The sequence below is a fragment of the Marmota flaviventris genome, chromosome 12 (genome assembly GCF_047511675.1).
Source record: "Marmota flaviventris isolate mMarFla1 chromosome 12, mMarFla1.hap1, whole genome shotgun sequence".
In the NCBI taxonomy this organism is placed as follows: domain Eukaryota; kingdom Metazoa; phylum Chordata; class Mammalia; order Rodentia; family Sciuridae; genus Marmota; species Marmota flaviventris.
The window spans coordinates 71990498-72012543 of NC_092509.1; the positions used below are offsets into that span (position 1 = coordinate 71990498).

The 22046-nt window shown below is 32.1% G+C and overlaps 1 protein-coding gene across 3 annotated transcripts in view; it reads right to left on the reverse strand.

Moving 5' to 3' along the window:
* Syt14 (synaptotagmin 14) overlaps positions 1-8744 on the reverse strand; it is a 180990-nt gene extending 172246 nt beyond the window's left edge. Inside the window, exons 1-2 of one of the 3 annotated variants that reach the window (XM_027934771.3) lie at positions 8585-8744; positions 1472-1687 (exon numbers count right to left, since the gene is read on the reverse strand). In XM_027934771.3, the coding sequence (XP_027790572.2) occupies positions 1472-1687; positions 8585-8696 (328 nt within the window). In that variant the 5' untranslated portion in view covers positions 8697-8744. Of the gene's footprint in view, positions 1-1471; positions 1688-5005; positions 6078-8584 lie in introns of those variants that run through there. The other 2 variants (XM_027934773.3, XM_071619731.1) reach the window with 2 other exon arrangements.
* Positions 8745-22046: the final 13302 nt, after the last annotated feature.

A 22046-nucleotide genomic window follows, 5' to 3' on the forward strand; every position in this document is an offset into this window, starting at 1 on the left:
TCCAGAGCCATGTCAGAATAATAGGACTATGGCGAAATAAAATCAAGACAGCAGGGAACAGAGTGTGAGGGGCAAGAAGGAGTAAGGGGAAAAAAATCCTTAACTGCATCTACAGAAAGGAAAGTATCTAGGGTCACAGACCCCAAACTCAAGCCTTGCTCATGACTACTCACTACCGTCACCATCACTGTGCTTTCACTATCCCCATCTTCAATTACACTGACTGATAGTGTCTGGTACCTAGTAGGTAAGCTAACTAAAAACTGTTCTACATATATCAATTGATACTCATGAGACAATCCTACCAGATTGGTGTTAACCATGTTTTAGACCCAATGAAACACCTAAAAAATTGATGATAGGTTTCCTAGCTAATATGTTAAAAGACAGCCAGAATGTCTACAAAGGTCAGATTTTAAAATCCATTCTTTCTGCTCTATTATTCATGTGCCAGAGGTATACATAAACTGGGGACTGGATTTACTGCTTTGTATTATTTAGTTATATCTGATACTTTTTATTTCTTCCTTTGTGTCTCTTAATAAACCTTCTATATAATAATCATTTTGTACTTGGTTAATTTATTATATCTATGTATTAGCAGAAACAAAATTGAGGCATACCAATTTTCAGTTAGCAGGAAGCCAAAAACAAAAATTGATGACCCGGCGCCTTTGACAATTTATACTCTTGGGTAAGACTTTAATTGCTAGAAGGAGTCATATAATCCATCATACGTTCAAGCAAGTGAACAATGTATTTTTAATGTGGAAATATTTTAATTAATGGCAAAACCTTTTTATTTATATTACAGAAAGATATAAAAAGATTGTGTTTTAAATTCCAGGTCAGCACATAAAATGAAATCAATTAGAGACAAAATAGTCCTTAAAATTATTGAAATCCTTCAAAATCCCTTAAATTGCTTTTAAAGCATCATGTAATATAGTATCAGCCCTCAAAAAATTCATCTCAGAATACCTTTTCCTTCTGCACAGAACAGATCACGATTTTTTCTGCTGCAAATCATGTGAAGCATTTGGCTGATATTCAGGGGCATACCGAATGAAAAAGCTGACATTAACATACTGGAGTCATATTCAACACTGTGAGATATGTAGATACTATAAGCTTCGGTAACAGTATATGAGAACTGATTCCACCCACGAGAACATCACATTCATTTCTTCTATATCATGCATGTTAGGTATATATGTTCATTGTGAAATGAGAGCTACAATCTAAATATTACTTATATTATTCGGTGTTTTACTTTTTGGTGTTTCAGTACTAGTTTTGATTTATAGCTTGAGCCCAATGATTTGAATAAATTATATTCTCACAAAGGTGACTCTGATGTCCTCTTCTTGTTTACTGTACAACCACTTATGCTTACAATTTTAGATGTAAAAAAGAATCTAAGATAATAGTGTGTCATTTAAAAAAAAAACAACAAAATAAACTGTCTTACCTTCGTCTATTGATGCTTCACTACTATATCCATCATACTCTGCAGATAAAGGACTGTATTTTTGTCTTGTTTCCCAAGCGTAGTTCTTTTGTCTAGAATCTACCAACTGTAGTCTAGAATTATGTGTTCTGGATAAGGCCTCATGATATTTACCCAGTGCTTCATCTTCACTTTCAGAGGATGAACCATGCTCATCTTTGTCCATGTAGGAATTATCTATTTGGAATGACAGGAAGAGGAAATGATCATTTTAATGCAATATAACATTACAAATTTGCTACAGTTTTACATCCATATGTGTGTGACACACATATACATGTCAGCATATAGATGAAATCAATTAAGAGATAATCCTTGAAATTATTGAAATCCTTGAAAATCTCTTAAACTGCCCTTTAAAGCATAGTGTTTTATAGGTGCATACACAAACATACATGTACACACCCCGAATCCCTGAATTTTCAGCTTTAGAGAAATATAATTTTTCATGTAAGACATCAAGGCTTTAGATTTTCATGTTTTAATGGAAAAAAATCAATTTGTGTATTCTAATTCTTTAAATAATCTTAGTTCCAGGAATTTTTCAATCTTGAGACATATAAAGGAAATTATAGTGTTTGCCATTTTACAAACCTTTTAAAAGGATCAGGTAACAAACAAATGAAGTTATGGTTGCTGTCAGTATATATAGATCTGATTCAAATAGTTAATAAGATACATTTTTTATTTTCATTTTGGACAATAATTTCAAAACTGGCAATGCTCAGTACTATCAGTGAAACAGAAATGGGCAGACATAATTATTGGTGGAATTATAACTGGTACAATTTTTTTTTTGGTACTGGGGATTGAACTCAGAAGCACTCAACCACTGAGCCATATTCCCAGCCCTTTTTTGTATTTTATTTAGAGACAGGGTCTCACTGAGTTGCTTAGCACCTTGATGTTGGGGAGGCTGGCTTTGAATTAGAGATCCTTCTGCCTCAGACTCCCAAGCCTCTGGGATTCTAGAGAACAAGTTGGCAAAACATATCTAATTCTTAAATCTGCCAAGTGTCTTTGATTCATTTCTAGGAATTTGCCAAGTCCATTTCTGAGAATTCAGCCAAATAAAACTGATAGGTGAACAAAGATATAATATGAGACAAGTCACAGCATTATGTTTAATAGCAGAAGAAAAACAAAATAATATATAACCAAAATGTCCATCACTGGGCCTTGGTTAATAAATTATAATGTGTTTATACAATGATATATTTACTATACAGTCTTAGAAGTGGTAAATTTATAAGTACTCACAGACAATAATTAGAACATCATGTTAAGAGAAAAGAGGTACAAGGTATGGTTATATTCCTATCATATCATATACACACACACACACACACACACACAGATGCACATACATTCTATATATTCCTTCATGCAATACATGTACACAGACATTCAATCTATGTCTGGAAAGATACATACTAAACTGCTAACATTTATTATCTGTGAAAAGTGGTATTACTAGAAAATTTTTACTTAAATATACCTAAATTTCAAACAAAATTTTCAAGAGATATAAATTTTATATTATTTTAAAAATCACTAGCAGCAGTTAGAATGGTTCATGATTTCATAAAACGTATTACTCATTGTGTAGACAATAGTCTCATGTGACTATTTAAATTTAAATTAATTAAAATTAAACAAATTTTTAAATCCCAGTTTCTATACTATCAGCCACATTTCAAGGGCTCATAGCCACATATAGCTAATGGGTAATATAATGAATAATAATAATAAAGTTCTGCCAACATGCAGAACTTTACCACTGAAAGTCCTACTGAACAATTCCAAGAAGATGGCAGAGCTGGTCTAGAACCACAGCCTTCTGACTCCCTGTTCACAGTTGTGGGCACTTTGAAGATACTACAGTGGTGGGTTTAAGGCAGCAGGAGGACTGAAGCCCTGTGAAGGCACTTACTCTGTAATCAAACTTCATCTATTATAAAATGCTACTTGAAGTAGCCTTATATTCAGAAGTAAAAAAGGAAACTCTTCCTCTTTATTCTGTATCTTATAACTCCTATGCCAAGACCTAAAACACAGGTATTAGTAATATTATAGTGTGGCTAAAGATAGGATTAATCTGTGGGTCAAAATACTCTCAAAATGATTTTTGGAATACAACATGTTTAAGTTTAGTACTAACTATACTCAGGAAGACTCGAGGGATATTTGGTTTCTTTAGGTAACAACATGCTTTCTAATGAAAACAAAGCAAAACAAAATTAAAAACCTTGTTTTTCTATGTGTAATGGATTCATTACTGATGTTTATCATATTGTTATTTTCTGAATAAAATATTATGTAAAATATTTTACTTTGTTTATTTTATTTATTTTTGCTACTTTGAATAATAAGGCTACTAAACCAGAATTGCCAAAAACTACTGAATCTCACATTCAAAAACTATTATAAGAATAGACCATTATTTTATAAGAAAGTGAATTTACAGAAAATTCCAGATGCATATTTCATAAAAATCAGCGTATTTTTAGTCTTGTGATAAGACCAGCAATAAATGAAAATGACTAAGGATTATCAGAAGCATATTGCAGTTAGTACAGTATAAACTGCAATGACGTTTTGAAAATTTCACAAATACTATGGTGGAAAACTATAAATGTTTACAAAGAATTTTAATTCAATATAAAGAACTTATGAATAATAATTTATTGTTCATGTATACTCATTCTGAACTAAGTAGTCATAAAATTTTTAAAGTATGGCTAAATTAATAAATACATATCCTGAAGCATGTTATTCAATAAAATAAGATCTGCTCTCAAGGAAAAATAGAAAATATTTTATTTAGATTCTTACTAGGGCAGATTTGAAGAACAATGCTGTATAAAGGACTTATGAGTTAAACACTTAAAATTTTAAAATACAAGTAGAGGATACCAAATAAACTGACTAAAGTATACACTTTCCTGAAGAAAACCATGGCATTTCTGGTTGTAAAACAAATGGCCATTAAGAAAAGTTAGGGGGCAGGGGATATAGTTCACATACAAGGGCCTGGGTTTAATCCCTAGAAAAAAAGAAAATAAGGAAAAAATAGCTGGGTGCTTACAATCTCAGCAATTCAGGAGGCTGAGACAAGAGGAACCAAGATCAAGACTAGCCTAGGCAACTTAGGGAGAAACTGTCTCAAAATAAAAAACAAAAAGCACTGGGGATGTGTCTAAGTGATGGGAGTGCCACTGGGTTCAATGTCAGTATCAAGGGGAGAAAATATGGCCAAATGATGTAGGAATCAGCAGCCATACTTTGTGGTATACCAATAACACAAAGGCTCCTGAAATGATTATTTTTAAAAAAGATTTTTAAATATTTCCCAGTAAGAAGATTCAAGAAATTTTTTAATTAGATACACAGGTACAGACAGGAAAGTTAAGAAATTTGGATATTGTTTTCCTAATCAAAAACAAAAACTCAGGAGGAAATTTAATCACTCAAACCAACATTAGGAGACCTCACCTTTTTCTGGTACTATCTTAGAATATTTTTCAACTTTACTCTTTGCTGTTCCTTTCTTGGAAGAATTGGCTTCGTTTTTCTTTGTTTTAATGTCTCCTTTCATTTTGTGGTATTTTGTTAGGTTTATTTGTTGATTGATTTTTCCATAAAACTTATTTTTAGAATTAGTTGATGATGCTGGATACATATCTTCTTTCATAGTAGGTTTCTGTCTATTGCTTGTCAAAATATCTTTTGGAGAACATTCATTCCCTTTGAATTCTTTACCTTTAATATGTTTTTCAGCTTCCTCTGAATGATCAGAATGCCCTAAATCAATAAGATGTTCACTTTTATTGAAATGCCCAATTTTCTCTTGATCTCGTCCCAAAAACGCATATTGAAATTTAGCATATTCTTCTCTTTTATGATTATCTGTAACAATATATTTCTTTTTTTCATACAGTATGCTTATTCCATTGGTGGTATTCTCATTTTCTTTCATTTCTTGATATCTTACCTCCCTTAAATCATTCTTATCATCATCGGAGATTCCTAATCCAGTTTTTTTACATCTGTCAATACTTTCAAGTCCATGACAAGTAGATCCAGCTTTTGTATTCTGCTTCATAACTGAGATCCCATCGTTTTTCATGTAGCCTTTCAAAGAAGAATCACTACCATTACCAGTTTCTTGATACTCTGAAAGAGTCTGTGGCCTATCATTAGTGTGTTTAAATGATCTTTCTTCGTGCATTCCTTGCTCTTGAGAAGCAAAAGTATTATTACAATTTATTTCCTTTGCTCTGTGCTCTAAATTGGACCGTGTTTTCTGACAAGCAGTGTCGTTGGAGACTTCTGGTAACATGTTATTTTTTGACTCAGAAGTATTCACAGTTTCTTCTGTGGCTGAAATTTCCTCTTCAGGGCGAAAGCCATTTATCATACTTGTTACCTGCTCAGCAACTGAGTCAGTTAAAGCATAGCTGACCTCCCCAACAGCAGTAGTCAAGTCTTCTACAGCACTACTGATTGTGTCCACCAGGGAGGACACTCCCCGCAGATTCTGTTGAAAATTTTTGAAAAATGCCATTTTCTAATTCCTTGTTCCTAAAAGGTACAACAATGGAATTTTCTCTTCTCAAAATATCAACTACTTTGGAACTTGGATTTAATACTTAAATGTTGCTACTCCTTAGCTCAATTAGTATTTCATACAGTGCCTTTTAATTTTTCTGTAAATTCATAAAGCATTGGTAGAAATATGTTGATGTAAAGACTCTTCAAAAACAAATCAAACCACTTGGTTTAAATGTAATGACATTTTTTCCTACTCCATAGCTATCACAACAGCAGCAAGATAATATTTTCCCCTCAAACACTATTGGTTTTTATTCTATACCTGAAAGAAGAATATAAAAAGGATTTTTATTATGTACTTTCAGTTTATTTATTAATAGTCTACATAAGGGAAGTACCCTATTAACAAACTACCAACATCATTTCAAATAAAAAATATTATGGGGAAAATACATTAACAATTTTGCACAGAGGTAAGAATGAGAGAGCAGGTGTGGATATCTGTTGAGTGGCACATGCAAAGTATTATAACTTGAAAATTTTATCTTATTTGATTTTATAACAACTCTATCTGATAAATATTCTTCTTATTTAATAAATAAAAGAAAAAACAGGACTCAAAAAAATTAAGAAAGTCCCTGACACCTCAGCTCCTCAAGGTCAAACTTGTTATATTAACAGTAAGGGAATATTTAACTTTTCTACTCTAATTTGCTTACAGGTTCACAGTGGGGTTTTCCAGAGACTATATAACAGATTGAATGTAGAAGCAGATACCAGAATTCAGCTGTCTCCCATTATGCCAGTTATAATAAATTTCTTTGTTTTGCAAGAAAATGTAAAAATTAAAAAAAAAAAATTCTCACTCTTTTTTTCTATACTTTTTTTTTGGTTTTGGAAAATACATAATTTTTTAAAAAATATTAAGAATGTTATTTAAATTACATGCAATAGCCTTGTTAGTTTTTTAATTGACAAAATATATTTTTAAACTTTATAAGTTTTAACTTCTAATATGGCCCACATTAATATATATAACCTACATAAATAAAAGCTCTTCAGGGTCCTTAATAATTTTCATGGGGATAAAGAGGGTTTATTTGACCAAAGAAAAATCAGAAATGCTGAACAAGAGAATGACCAACAGACACTAAAAGAAATATCTTTAACCAATTCATTCATACAAATGATCAAAAAGCAGGACTGAGCTAGGCTTGGGAGTGCTTGCCTGTCACCCGGCAACTTAGCAGGCTGAGGCAGGAGGACTGCAAGTTTAAGGCCAGTCTTAGCAACTTAATGAGGCCCTGTCTTAAAACAAAAGATAAAAAGAGGTAGGAATATAGCTCAGTGGTAAAGCACCCCTGGGTTCATCATCAGTACCAAAAAAAAAAAAAAAAAAAAAAAAAGCAGGAAGTATAAGAAACACTGAAATTAACCAAGTCAAAACCACATGAAGTATGACCATTTCTAACACAAAATTCACAAACTATAATTTAATAATTAATAGACTTTTATAAGTAGAGGTTATCACCACTTAAGTTAGTCAAAGTTGAAAAAAAAAAAAGCATGTCTCCAACATATGTACACAGACAAGAAAGGCAAGGCTTCTCTGCTATTACTCATCAAAGCTATTACTCGTCAAAACTTTTTTTTTTTTTTGGTAATGTGGATTAAAAAACCAGGGGCACTTAACCACTGATCCATATCCCCAGTCCTATTTCATTTTGAGATAGGGTCTTACTAAGTTGCTTAGGGCCTCACTAAGTTTCTGAGGTTGGCCTTGAACATGGGATCCTCCTACCTCAGCTTCCCCACTCCAATAGCTGGGATTATAGGCGTGCACCACCACGCCAGGCACTCATGGAAACTCTTCTCAATTAATAATTTTATCCTTTATCTTTGGAAATTGAAAATTAAAAAATTCTTCCTTAATAAAGAAGCAAAAGAAAAACCCTGTAAAAAAGCTTTGCAAAAGATAAAGAACAATATCATAAACTGCCTTCCCCAATATGTAAATATTAAGTAATATAATGCCTATAGTGCCAAGGGAGGGAGTGAACACTGCTTTTTATAATCAGAATTTATCTATACATTAAATTAGTAGGAAAAAATCACCTCCTCCAAGCAATAAAATTATCCAGCAGCTGAAAATTATACTGCAGGTAAAGAAAAAGTGTGACTAGTATCAAAAACTTTCTGGGGGTATGGGGAGAAAGGTCTCTGGAAATCTATGTGACAATGTATTTGAGCTATATAAAGTAATCAGATATCTCCTTCTTCTAAAAGCATATATTATAAATGAAAAATAAAAATGTTATTTTGTGATAGTAGACAATTCATCTTATGTAATAACTTAGCAATTCATGGCCAACAGACGATGTCTGAACATAATTTATTAATTTTTCACAAGGAAGAGGTTCAAATATAAGTTTACTATATGTCAAAGCCAATTTTCTTATTGTATGTATTAAAATAAATAAAGAATACAGATAAAAAGAAAAGAAGTAATATGATACTTACACATTTTGTCTTGTGAATTCTTCCTTGTGTTGTATCCTGAACCAAGATCTGGAAACCCGCCAACATTTTCAAAACAGAACTTCTTATTAATATAGAGAAAAAGGAGCAGCATCAAGATAATAAACACCCCAACAGCTGACAAAAATCCAACTGCCTCTGGAGATACTAAGAGAAAAAAAAGTCACAGCTGTAAGCATTTATTTTTCTTTAAGCTACAAATAAAAAGGAAACCCTCATACATAAGTTAGATTAGTGCCTTATTTGAACTATATCTTTAAATCATCATAGTTTAAAATAGTTTATAAGAAAAGCCCGAAGTTTAATGACAGCTGTTAAATACAGTCAACAGCACTCATTCAAATTTTCTAAGTTTCTCTATAAATTATGATGAAACAATTTTAAAAGAAAAACAAGAGTCTACAAAATAGGCAGTTAGCAAATGTTTAATCCACAGAAGAGTATTACAAAATTTTTAACAAGAATCAATAAAAATTATTTCTTATGTACAAGAATTATCAAATTCTTGAGAACATATTATTATTTAAAGTTCTTGCTTCCTTTTCAATATTGCCTTAGAATTGGCAATATTAACTACCACACTCCTTTTTTTGTTTAGCCTCTTCCCCTTGCCTTGAATAGCCAACACTTCTCTTTCCCATATCACACTCATTCACTCAACCAACAAATATTTTTGGAGCATCAGCCATACACCATGCATAGTTATTTACACATCTCTCTGCTTTTCTGGAACAATCTGGTAAAAACAGTTACAATGCAGCATAATAAAGGTTAAAATTGGAGAAGAATAAAAACCCTGAGAACTACATCCAGTGTTGAAGGACCAAGTAAGCTTTTCTCAAAGTTGTGACCTCCATGATTATATTTTAAGAACCAATAAGAATTAGTTAACATTTCAGGCAAAAGGAAGAACATGTGTGATGTTCTAGAGACAAGAGATCACTGTATATTCCAGAAACAGAATGAAATTGCTCTGATAACTACCAAGATTCTCAAAAGAATTTGGTCAAAAGAATACATGAAACCACTTGGGAGATTTTGTAGAGTAAGAACAGATAAAACTCTCCTGCAACTTCTCCAACCCCCAGCCATCTCTCTTTCCTTTCAACTTCACTCTAGTCACTACACTGGTCATTTAGAGCCAAATAGGAACTAAATTTTTGAATCTCTAGTACCTAACAAGTATTAGGAAGGAATGTCAAGACCCAAATATCCCCTACAAACCACAACCTACTCCTTCTTTCTCCATCACTCAAAAAGTATTCAACATGTTATCTCCTCTAAGTATTACTAAAAACAGATGTACCATGGCAATCAGCATTTAATTTATTTGTTAATAATGAAGTCTGACTGGTCAGTGATAAGGGCTTTAATCTCTTAGGGAAGAGGTAATCAGGAATGGTAGAACTGCCAGCTGTTTATCAGGTTGGCACTGAGACACAGGTCATTACTACAACTAAGAAGTTTGACCCAAACATCATCCCTGCCTGCCTTGTTCTCAGCATATTAAGGTATGACATGAAAACAGTGGTGTGCATCAAGCTTGAAGGATGAGGTAAAAAGGAAAACGGATGAATTATCATTAGCATTTCTCATAGTTTCAGAAACAGGACAGAATATGGCATTAAGAGGTAAAAGAATAACTTTGATATTATAATGTAAGCAGCAAATACATATAGGAGTTTTCTTCTTAGCCCAGGCCCAAAATACACTCAGAAATATACTGCCCTTAACTAGCCACACAAGATGAGATATTATGCAGCTTTAAAATCTTGCATCCTTCAAAAACTAAATGACAAAACCTTGCTTATATTAATAAAGCAAGTTACTGCTAGTAAAAATAACAAACACATATAGCATATACTATGTGTTGTTCATCATTTTAAGCACTTTACAAATATTAATTCACTTAATCTTCACAAAGATACTATTAACATCCCCATTATAAACTGAGATACAGAGATATGAAACCACGTGCCCTGCTAATAAGTGGAGAGTCAGAATTCAAACCCTGTGTGGCTCTGGTGTCTGTTTTCAACTACGACTCATCCTGCCTCTCTTGTTTTTCTTCTCTTGCGTTCTTGTCTTTTCCTATCCCTGACCTGAAACTGCATTTCTGTGTTACTCAACCCGCAAATTTCTGTGTTACTCTGTTTTCCTCCTTCCTGTTTGTTTTTTTTAAAAAATTCAACCTAGTGGGAAGAATAAACTGTAAACAAGTAAATATAATATAATATAGTAAGGACTATAATAAAGGTACAAGTATAAATTATTACTGGAACACAAACAACACCATCTGGAAAAGTCACAAAATGACTTAGAAAGGAGATACATTTGATTTAAAAAAAAAAAAGACTAATATAAACTCAATAAATAGTAAAAGGACAGATAACAAAGCATAAAAGCAGAAATAATGGAAATGGCAATTCTATAAGCACTAATGAACAACAATCATGACTGTTTTATTTATGTCTGTGTCCTCAACACACCTAGCACAGCATCACATAGCTGACATACAGACATGTAAATAAATGAATAAATGAATTAGTGAATGAGTATTCAGGAAAGATAAAGAATATATTCTAGGAGCTATGACTGAAAATGAAAGCAAGCTCCAAACTGTTTAAGAACCTTGATTATCATCCTAAAGATTTTATACTTAAGGAACAACATGGTTACAGGTTTGCCTTATAAAACCATGTTGATAAAACACTCATAAAACTGGAAAATGATAGGGGGTGAATATGGAAAGGTGTGACCAGTTCTTCAACTAAATGGTAGCAACAGTGGCCAAGAAAAGAAATGAATTCTAGACCTTGTTTAAGGAAAATTGATAATGACCCAATTTAATTAGGATTAGGAAGCAATAAGGATAATTACAGTTCCCAGTTTGAGTGATGGAGTAAATGGTAATGCCACTAACAAACATAAAAAAAAATTAGAGAAAAGATATATGGTTTAGGGCATGGGGGAAAGAATGAATTAAAAGAAGAGAGGTAAATTATTAGTTTAGCTTTTAACAAGTTACATTAGAAACATCAACAGAGTATTTCAGAGGAAAATATAAGTATGGTGTCCTGGTTAAGGTCAGCTTAGTTATAAAACATTTGGGATTTTTCCCTTTTGCTCCTCTAATTCCATGTGAAAAACTTTACTCACTAAATAAAGCCAAACCAACAAATGTAGGTAGTGGCCTTTATAAATATTATAAATTTTTAGATTTTTTTAAAAAAAGCTTTTCCCACTAGGAAAAGGAAAATGTACAATAGCCTGTTGTAAATATACTACTCACACAACTCCCTCTGAAGCTATCACTTGTCAATTTTCCATTCATATAAAATATGTATTTATGATTTTAAATAGTGATACTGCTATAAACAAACAATTAAATAGCATGTTGAACAGAAAATATTAAAAATCTTCAAATTTCTATTGTCATCATCATCGCTGGGCTAAAATAACATTATTTTAAATAACATAATACCAGAAGATGGCCAGTAATAGTTCTGAGTACAAAAAGATTTGCTAAATCTCACTTCTATCGCATAGGACTACGATAGAAGATACAATAAGATCAAAGATGTAAATGCTGCACATTATCAACAAAAAACTAAATTACAATTAGACCTCACTAATTAAAAAAATACATTTTCATTCATGTAAGATGGAATTTCATTTATTTATTCATAGTTATTTATACTATGAATCTGCTTACAGAGCCATTCTGCATAAGTACTTCTAATATGGTTAATTTATCTATATATAAACCTTTTCAAACCTTTTAGATTATCTAGTGTAGGCAAGTAAATCTATTTGAAAATGCCTCTCACCTCCTAAGAATGGCCTTTTAAATCTCTATTTAAAAAGATGCAGTCAATAACTGGTTTAGGTTAATACACATTTGAAGATTAAATTTGATGAATGTAGTCAATAACTCAAAATTCATTAGTGTACTTTTCTCTCATAATCCAAACTTGCAAAATTTTAATGTGCTCTACAACAAAACCAAGACAAACTATTAACAACTTTTAATAATATCTAACGCATAAAGAATGCTTATTTTTTATAGGTAACTGTTATTTTACAAGCATTATCTCATTTAATTCTCACTACAATCCAATTTGATACAGATATCGACACTGAAAGACTGAGTACAATTTTCAAGATCTTAATATGATTATTCTGTGACAGAATCTGGATTTGAACTTGTCAGGCACACTGAGTCCTGAACTCAAACCGTTAACTGTTAATTTCTTTGTTTCACATTTGCCAGGTACTCTTATACTCTCTTTCATTTTAAAATATAGTGTTCAAAACAATTTTATGATAGATAAGTATCATCTAAGAATTCAGATTAGTAAGTTGAGGTTCAAAGAGTAATTAACTTGTGCAAGGTCACATAGTGGAACACATAGCTATGAACCCAGACATTCTGACTCCAGAGTCCATGATCTCAAACACCAAGCAATATTGCTCCTTAATGCCAACTTGCATATAAAAAATAAGAGATAGCTATGTGACCAAAGTTACATAGCTTACTACATATATTATGAACAAATATTTTACTGCTTAGCTTTCACCTAGGTTAAAAGATAGCAACTGATTCGACTTTCTCAAAATAAGTACATAAATTATAACTGAAATAAATTTTTTTATTAAAGATACTTTTCAAAATATTTTAAAATTAATTTTAGAATAACACATAAAAACCCAACATTAATAGTACATTCTTATATTATATGCCACATTTGAAAAGTTAAGAATTTTTAAACTAAAGATATTCTATAGAACAATAAGACTGAGAATCATTAATAATGTTCAATAAAGAATAACTAATATAATTAAACATATGATCCTCTATATGAATTTCTAAAACCATACTATAAAGTAAAAGGGGTACAAAGTTATAATATTTCATTAAAAAAATACATAGTTTAGTTTGTCTCAGATTAATGATTATTTATGCCATGCAAATAGAACTGGCTTAGGCAGTTATCTTTGCTCTATATTTAGAAATGAATATATATATATACTTAAAAAAATCAAACTTTAAAAAGATATCATGAAGCTTCCATAATAGTGGTAAAATTCATTTTAATTTCTACAGAAAACTGATCATTCAAAAAAGCATAAAATAATATAAAGATCAAAGCAAGAAAAATCCATTTTGACTTTCAACTTTAAGTTTCATAAATTCTTTACATTTCTTCACAAAATAACATTTTCTATGTAAAGTTTCCAAGAAAAATACCAAGACTATACATACAAATAATTAATATAAAGTAACTATTTATCTACTAATCCAATATATTTTCAATTTTGATGTTTCAATTTTGCCTGTGCCACAATCATACTCTAAGTTACACTCATTTGTATCAAAACAAAACTCCTTATAGAACTTTAAAATACCATCCTATTCATTATTCATTATACTTATGCAAAATTAAACAAAACATACCTAGGCTTCATATAATGCTTTAAAACAAAAAGGATAAAAAGCACAACTCACAATTTACATTATAAGGGATATATTGCTGATTTGTCCTGCTGAGCATGAAACCCTAGTTCTCTAACTCGATGTCATGGAGACTTTAATAATTCATTCAATAGATGCAATTCTATCTCTTGACCAAAATGTGAACTAGGAAAGAAATCAACTTACTTTTTTTTTTATCACAGAGATCGAACCCAGGGGTGCTCTACTACTGAGTACATCCCCAGCTCTTTTTATTTTTTAAATTTGAAACCGGATCTAGCTAAGTTGCTGAGGCTGCCACTGAACTTCTGCTCATCCTGCCTCAGCCTCCTGGGATTATAGGCATATGCAACAGTGCCTAGCAAAAATCAACTTTCATTTTAAAAGAAATACTCTTTTTCTATTTAATTAGGTCTATTTTTTTATATTTTAATCAGAAAAATTCTGTAGTTTGTTTTGTTTTGGTTTGGGCATAATTAGATAATTATCAGTGATTCAAAGAAATCATTTAGGAAAAGGTTTAATTTGTTTTGCTTAAATTTCCTTTTGTAACATCTCAACTGCTTGCATAAATCTCCCATGAAATTTTTATTTTATGATACAAATGATGCAAAACTGGAAAGGTGATATATAAACCAAAAAAGGAATAAAATATAATATTAACTCTTTTTAAAATAACATTAAAAAGAACATTTACTTATAAGTGATATAATTCATTGTTAGTAACTCAGAGGGAAAACCAAAGGGAAGGCACAAATGGCAGTAATGTGGAATACTAAGTGCTTAGCAAAAACAGTGCTAAGATACCAAGACAGTATCTGAGAGAAAGGTACCTGTCTATATTGATAAAGTAAGATAGTATCTAACCTGTTTAACATGTCAAACCATCAACAGGTTGAGCTATAACTCCTTCAAGTACAATGAGACAAACTGAATTTTCATTCAAATATCATAATGACAACAACAACAAAAAAAAAAAAACAGAGAAAAAGAGAAAGAGAAAACTGAGACTTTATTAAGTATGGAAAAATAATATCTCATATATTTCATAATATATTTAAACCGAGGGCTTGGGGGCTGGGGCTCAGTGGTGGAGCCCTTGCCTAGCATGTGTGAGGCCCTGGCTCGATCCTCAGCATCACATAAAAAATAAATTAAAAAATAATAATAATATATTTAAACCAAATACTTAGTACTCAGACTTAACAGTATGTAATGCTCCATAATAATAAATTTAAACCAAATATTTAATATAATAATTTGTCACACATTCTCTGAGATTTTTCTTCAAGAACAGTCACAATTTAGGCTTCAAAATTACAATTCTAATGAAGTTTAGAGGAAAATTTATTTTTCTGACAAATCTCCCTATAGCAAAGTATTGCCATTCTTTTGAACAACAAATTAGGGTTAACCACTTCCAATGTTTTATTGTCTATTCAATACATATCACTTAGTTTGAAATTATCTAAATGATAAATAGCAATATATAAGGTCATTTGTTTCTCTGCTTCACTTTTTCAATGATCTTTGATCTTCTTCTCAGTTGAGATCTTCATAGCTAAGCTACTAAAGGCAAGATTTTGAAAATTTTAACACCAACTGCAGGAGAAACTTCCAGTTAAAGCCAATCTGTGATGTCAACCACAATTTCAGATATGCTTAGTACAGAATTTAGTTTAAAACTGTCAAAACTCTGAAAAACAGAAAGCAGTTCCTTTCAAATCTCTTAGAGAGACACCAACTTTTTTCCTAAAATTTTATGTAATGCCAATGAGTTCTATTCTCAAAGTGATCAAAACATCTTTTGCTTATTCTGAAAACATACTCCCCCACCCCCAAGCCTGATCCATTTAGAAGAGATGCTGTCTTTGCTGAAAATACTAAATGGTTAAAGGCATATGGATTTACTGTGTCTGAACCTACACACATATAATCAAAGATTCATATACCTTGCCATCTTTATCATGTTTACTTACACAGAAAGAAAACAGGTCCAGCACACTTTAGTTAGTGATGACAAGAGATCAAGAGCGTACTGTACGCCTTCTTAAAAACAGCAATTTAAACTTAAGGACTATTCACTTTTGTTTCCAAGGCATATTAAATAAAAGCCATGGTGTTCTATTTGCAAAGTGATACCTACACATAAACCTTTTTGCGCTGACAGAATATCTGTAGCAGACACAGTGAAAGCAAGAATATTTGCAATTTTAAAGAAAAATTACTCTTGAAGCAGAATCAAGTGGAAAGCAGTTTGTCTTGGTCCTGAGAGGCTGAAAATACAAAGTTTAGGCCATGAAAGTATGAGCTAGCATGGTGGCACATGCCTGTAATCCCAGCAGCTTAGTAGGCTGAGGCAGGAGGATCTTGAGTTCAAAGCCAGCCTCAGCAAAAGTGAGGTGCTAAGTAACTTAGTGAGACCCTGTCTCAAAATACAAAATATGGCTCAGTGGTTGACTGCCCCTAAGTTCAATCCCTAGTACCCAAAAATGTAAAAATAAAAATAAAAATAAATTATGGGCTAATTTCAGTAAGAAAAATTTTGTAAAGGAATAGTGTCTCAAGGTAAGTGTCTCAACTAAATTAGCATCAATCACACAGATGATGAAAGAATTTGTCAATAAAAAAGAAAAACACATAATGGAACGATGAAATTGAAAAAAATTGATGTTGTATCATAGTATATCTTCTATTAGTATCCACTGCAGTTGGAGATTTAAAGAGTATATAGCTAAAAGGTAATATTTTAAAGTGATAAAAATAAAACCAAAAAAGGCTAGAGGTGGGGGTGGATACTGATCAGTGGTAAAGCATGTGTATACCATGTTCAAGGCACTGGATTGGATGCCCAGCCTTAAAAAAAAAAAAAAATCAATCCACCAATCAAAATAAGAAAATTTGCTGAAATTTAAAACAAAAAATACAAAACTTTTAAGAAACTCTCATGTTCTTAGAAGGAATTTTTCATGTCTTTAGGGTATAGGTGTTTCCTGCTCATGGGAATATCTGAGTATATTAATAATGCATTAACTTATTCAAAATATACCAAGCAATAGAAAACTGAATAAAACAAATGTGATCTCTTAATACAGGCACATAATAAAGTACTATAGGTGTAAACAGCAGTGACTTAGAAGATCAGGGAAAACTTCCTGGAAGAAGTAACTCCTAAAAACTAAGATAAGAAAAATCTAGAATAAGAAAGAGGAAGGGACCAAAGCAATAATAAAGAAGAGTATTTATAGGAAAAAAGGCAAAAGAGAATGATGCACTAAGGGTCGACTAAAAAGCAAAATAAAGCAAAGGCAAAAATCATGAAAGACCTTGCAGTGATTGTTATAGTTTGAACTTTGCCCTGAAGGCAGTGGGGACTCAATACTTATTTTACACATAGATTAGGTGATAAGATTGCTGAGGAGTAAAAATAAGAACAGGAGTGGAGAAGGATTGGTAAGACACAGTTTAGAAAGTAACTGCAGTAATCCAGGCAAGAAATGATGATGGCCTGCCATGTGGAATACCTTAACTGAACAGACTAGGAGAAGAGGTTCCTTTCTGAAGTCTGCCTTTCAGGCTGTCTCACACATACAAACTGTAAATGTACATACAAACACAGAACACCCCATATTAATTTTTTAATGCTCTTTCTTTACTTGTTCCACTAATACTTTATTTCCAATGATAGAGAACTTCCAACCCCTGGTATTATATCATAATCACCTAATAAAATATAAATTACTTACTAATTTTGTGAATATAAACTTCTGTTGTGAAAAGGTGGCAGTCATGCATATGCCTTACCAAATGATCTTCTACCTACAGAAGTCATATTGATATTCAAGTAAACAGAATGCATACTATGGATTAAATGCCAAATGCTAATTGTTTTTTAAAAACAACCATTACAGTTACATGGGAAAATATCACTACAAGTTATCAAAGTATCTATTCTCAATTATCTACAGAACGATTTGATACAAAAGAACAACCTTTATGTCTCAGCAAAGCAGTCAAGATAATTTCTGTGAAATAATGAGTAGTTACATAAACAAAGAAAACATAAAATGCCTAGCTATCTTAAACATTACAGCTTCCTCTACTATGAAACTTCAGTTTAATCCACAAACTTAGAGATAGAATCTAAGTTCTAGAAGAAAATCTAAAAGCCCAACAAGTACATTGCTAGGCTTCATGATTCAAGGCTGCTTCTAAGACCTCTCTCAGGCATACATGGGTTTTAGTGCCAATTTTGCCTTTTTACCTTAAGCCAACCTCTGTAGTTTATCACATCTGTCTTTAATGGTGACTAAATCTAATGCCAAGGAGGCTACAAGAGTCACTTTCTAATTAAATATGGTTTCTCTGGTTCAGCAACTTAAAGTTGGGAATAGCAACAGCTGTACATGTAACCGAGTTGATATAGACAAATGAATATAAGACCATATTCAAAACTCAAAAGACTCAAGAGAAGCTTAAAGACAGCCACTCCACAGAACTGTTATTTAATACCTTTACTGATGACCTGAAAGAACTAAGAATATGTTCATTAATTTTGTAAAAGGTCCTACTAGGTTGGGCATGATTGCTAATTCACTGAAATAAAGATATTCTATGGACCTTATTAAAGAAATAAAATGTTGCAACAAAATGAAGTTTGATATGGATAACTACAAGGTTACTTACCCCACCAGGAGCCAAACACTGATAAATGTTAATAAAAAAGTTGGCTCAGTAAAATGTGTCAAGAAAAATTTAAAACAATGGTATTAAAAGTCAAAGAGAAAGGAGCAGTGTAATGTTTCTAACAAGTGAAACATAAGCCTTCTATTATGCTATCATATTTTAATGAAAGCAATTATGGTCTCAAATTTCAAAATAAAAAGAACAGCAAAAATGTTCAGAGAAAAACAATCAACTTCATTTTAAAAAATATTTAAAAGTACTGTGCCAGGAACTAGGGTTCTGGCTCAGTGGTAGAGCGTTTGCCTAGCACACCTGAGACACTGGGTTCGTTCCTCAGCACAACATAAAACTAAAATAAAAAGGTATTGTGTTCACCCACAACTGAAAAAAAATATTAAAAAAAAAGTACTACACCAAAAGCAAACTTATTCTACACTGTAGAAAAAAATGGTAAAAAGGTGGCTATTTTTAGTTTACACAGATCAATTAATTACTTAATACAGAACTCTAAGAATAGAAAATTATCTATAATGATATCCAAAAATTTGATTATAGAAATCCTATTTAATTGTGAGAATTCAAAAATAAAACAGGCTATCAAAAAAAGGAGAGGGGAGTATAAATTTTTGAAGGCTCAGATTAAAAGTTTGCTTGAGAGAAAGGCTAAGTACCTATTTCAAGTCATAATGAGAATATTTAAAAATTCAAATTCAAAAGACAGAACAATGAATCAGACATAACTTTTCTATGTTCATATATGAATACATGACCAGTGTAACTCCATATTGTGTACTAACACGAAAACGGGAAGTTATACTCCATGTATGTATGATATGTCAAAATACATTCTACTAAAAATAACAAAAAATATTTTTAAAACACATAAAAATAATAAAAAATTATATACATATACGTATATTTTTTAGTTGTAGGTAAACACAATATCTTTATTTTAGTTTTATGTGGTGCTGAGGCTCGAACCCAGTGCCTCACGTGTGCTAGGCAAGCACTCTACCACTGAGCCACAACCCCAGCCCATAAAAAATATTGTTAAAGTTCAAATTCAGAAACAAACTTTTGAGATTTTTCAAAATAGGCAAATAAATTAGAGGTGATAAATTATAATTACATAAAAACTAAATTAATTCATAAAAATTAAAACACATGTAAAGGACAGATATGAAGAATATTTTAAAATAAAGAACAAATCAAAAAACAAAAGAAAACAGAAAAGTGAATGAAGTTATGTTTTTAAAAAGTGTTATAAAGCCAAGCTTGGGAGTACACGCCTATAATCTCAGTGGCTTGGGAGGCTGAGGCAGGAGGATTGTGAGTTCAAAGCTAGCCTCAACAAAAGTGAAGCACTAAGCAACTCAGTGAGACCCTGTCTCTAAATAAAATACAAAATAGGGCTGGGGACGTGGCTCAGTGGTGGAGTGCCCTGAGTTCAATCCCCAGTACCCTCCGCCCCAAAAAAAGTGTGTTATAAATGATATTTGTAAGAATTTGGCAATATTTAATGAATTTTAGATGGAAAACTAGTTTAAATGTCATAGTAGAGCAAAAGTAGGGTAGAGATACAATATGGCTCCTTTTATAGAAATTTTCAGAAAACTACTAAACAACATTTTTTGATGTGTGGTTTTGCATTTCAGAGTAAGTACTGCCAGAAACTGAACTTTTCTAAATAAAGTTGTTGGTCCTTGCTAGAGCAAAGATCTAAAGGCTAGGTAGGGTCAGAGACCATTATCACTCTGACCACCAGGTTAATAAGAGGGAATGAATCCTGGCTTTATACTTTTCCCCTTTAAGAAGTCTCTCTCCCTCAGTTTTAAATGCAGGCAGGTGGCAGCCAAACCTCTCTAAAACAATGAAAAATGACTTTCCAAATTCTTGCTCCTCTCACCACATAAAGATATATATTCTTCCAATTAGCCGAATCACACCAGTTTTAAACAACAATTAAAAAAAAACACTAAAGAAAAGTACTTATTAGAATATAACTTTGGACAGGTTACTCTTTCAGTTAAAATGGATGTGTGTAAGTTGAGCATACAAATAAAAACATTCTTCTCACACAAGCCCAACCGCCAGGGAGAGAATACGCTTGGATCAGAATCAATTATCCCAGGAACTGCTCACTATATTATTTCAATGAAACATTTTTAAGACTACATATTTTCTTCTTAGCAATTGTGGACGTAACTATCAACTATGGCCTTAAGAATAACTTTATAGAGTAACTGCTGCTTCTCGCCAATCAGAGCTGCCAGCTGTCGCCGATGACTTGCATGATTCTGTCCTAATAAAACTCTCAACATTGCCCTTGTTTTCCAGACATACCAGAGGCCACCGCAGCCTGCACATGCGTGTCCTGGATTGCAATTCTATTCTTTCTTCCCAAATAAAAGCTCTTCTCTCTGTTTATGGACATATATGAAAACTCATTTTTTCCCTTAATAGGCCATCTGGCTCCTGAAAAAGGACAAATTTTTGGACTTCTAAAAATGAGGGAAATATATTGGACAGTGATGGACTCATCAGATAATGCTATTTTGGAAAACTGCATTTTATTAAAAAATATTTTTTACAAAATCTTTTTTTTATACAGTAAAGGTTCTCTACATGTTTGACTTTGACAGGTTAATAATTAAAGTTTATCACATAATCCCCCAGGTCTTTTAGTGTGAAAATATCAAGGAGAAGAAACAATATAATACTACTGTAATTCTTTGGTATGTTTTATATGCAAATGGTCTTTTACAAGTAAAACACAGAATCAGTGCCCTTGAAAATTATTGTTAATAACTAGACATAGCTTTTACTATTGTCCAAGATAAACTACAGTTTATCCCATATAAATCAGGAGTGGTAATTTCTGAATATAGTGATAATTTCTAAGAATTATTGATCCCATTCCATCTCAAATTACTCTTTCACTCCAGGTCTTCCCATACATTTGACTGAAGGACCCTTCTCTACCTCTGCTCCTCCCTTCTCTCTGCACTTGACCTTGCCAATTCTTGCCTTTCAGAGCTCTACTCAAACGAACTCTGCTCCAGATGAACTCAAGTCCATTTTCATGGACTTGAAAGTTGGGTAAAATTCCCAAACTATATGCTTTAGTAGATGGCAAAGATTTTCTCCCATCCTTTAGGCTCTCTCATCATGGTCTTAATTGTTTCTTCTGTTGTGCACAAGCTTTTAAATTTGATAACTTCCCATTTATTAATTCTTGGTATTATTTCCTAGGCTTTAGGAATCCAACTGAAAAAGTCATTG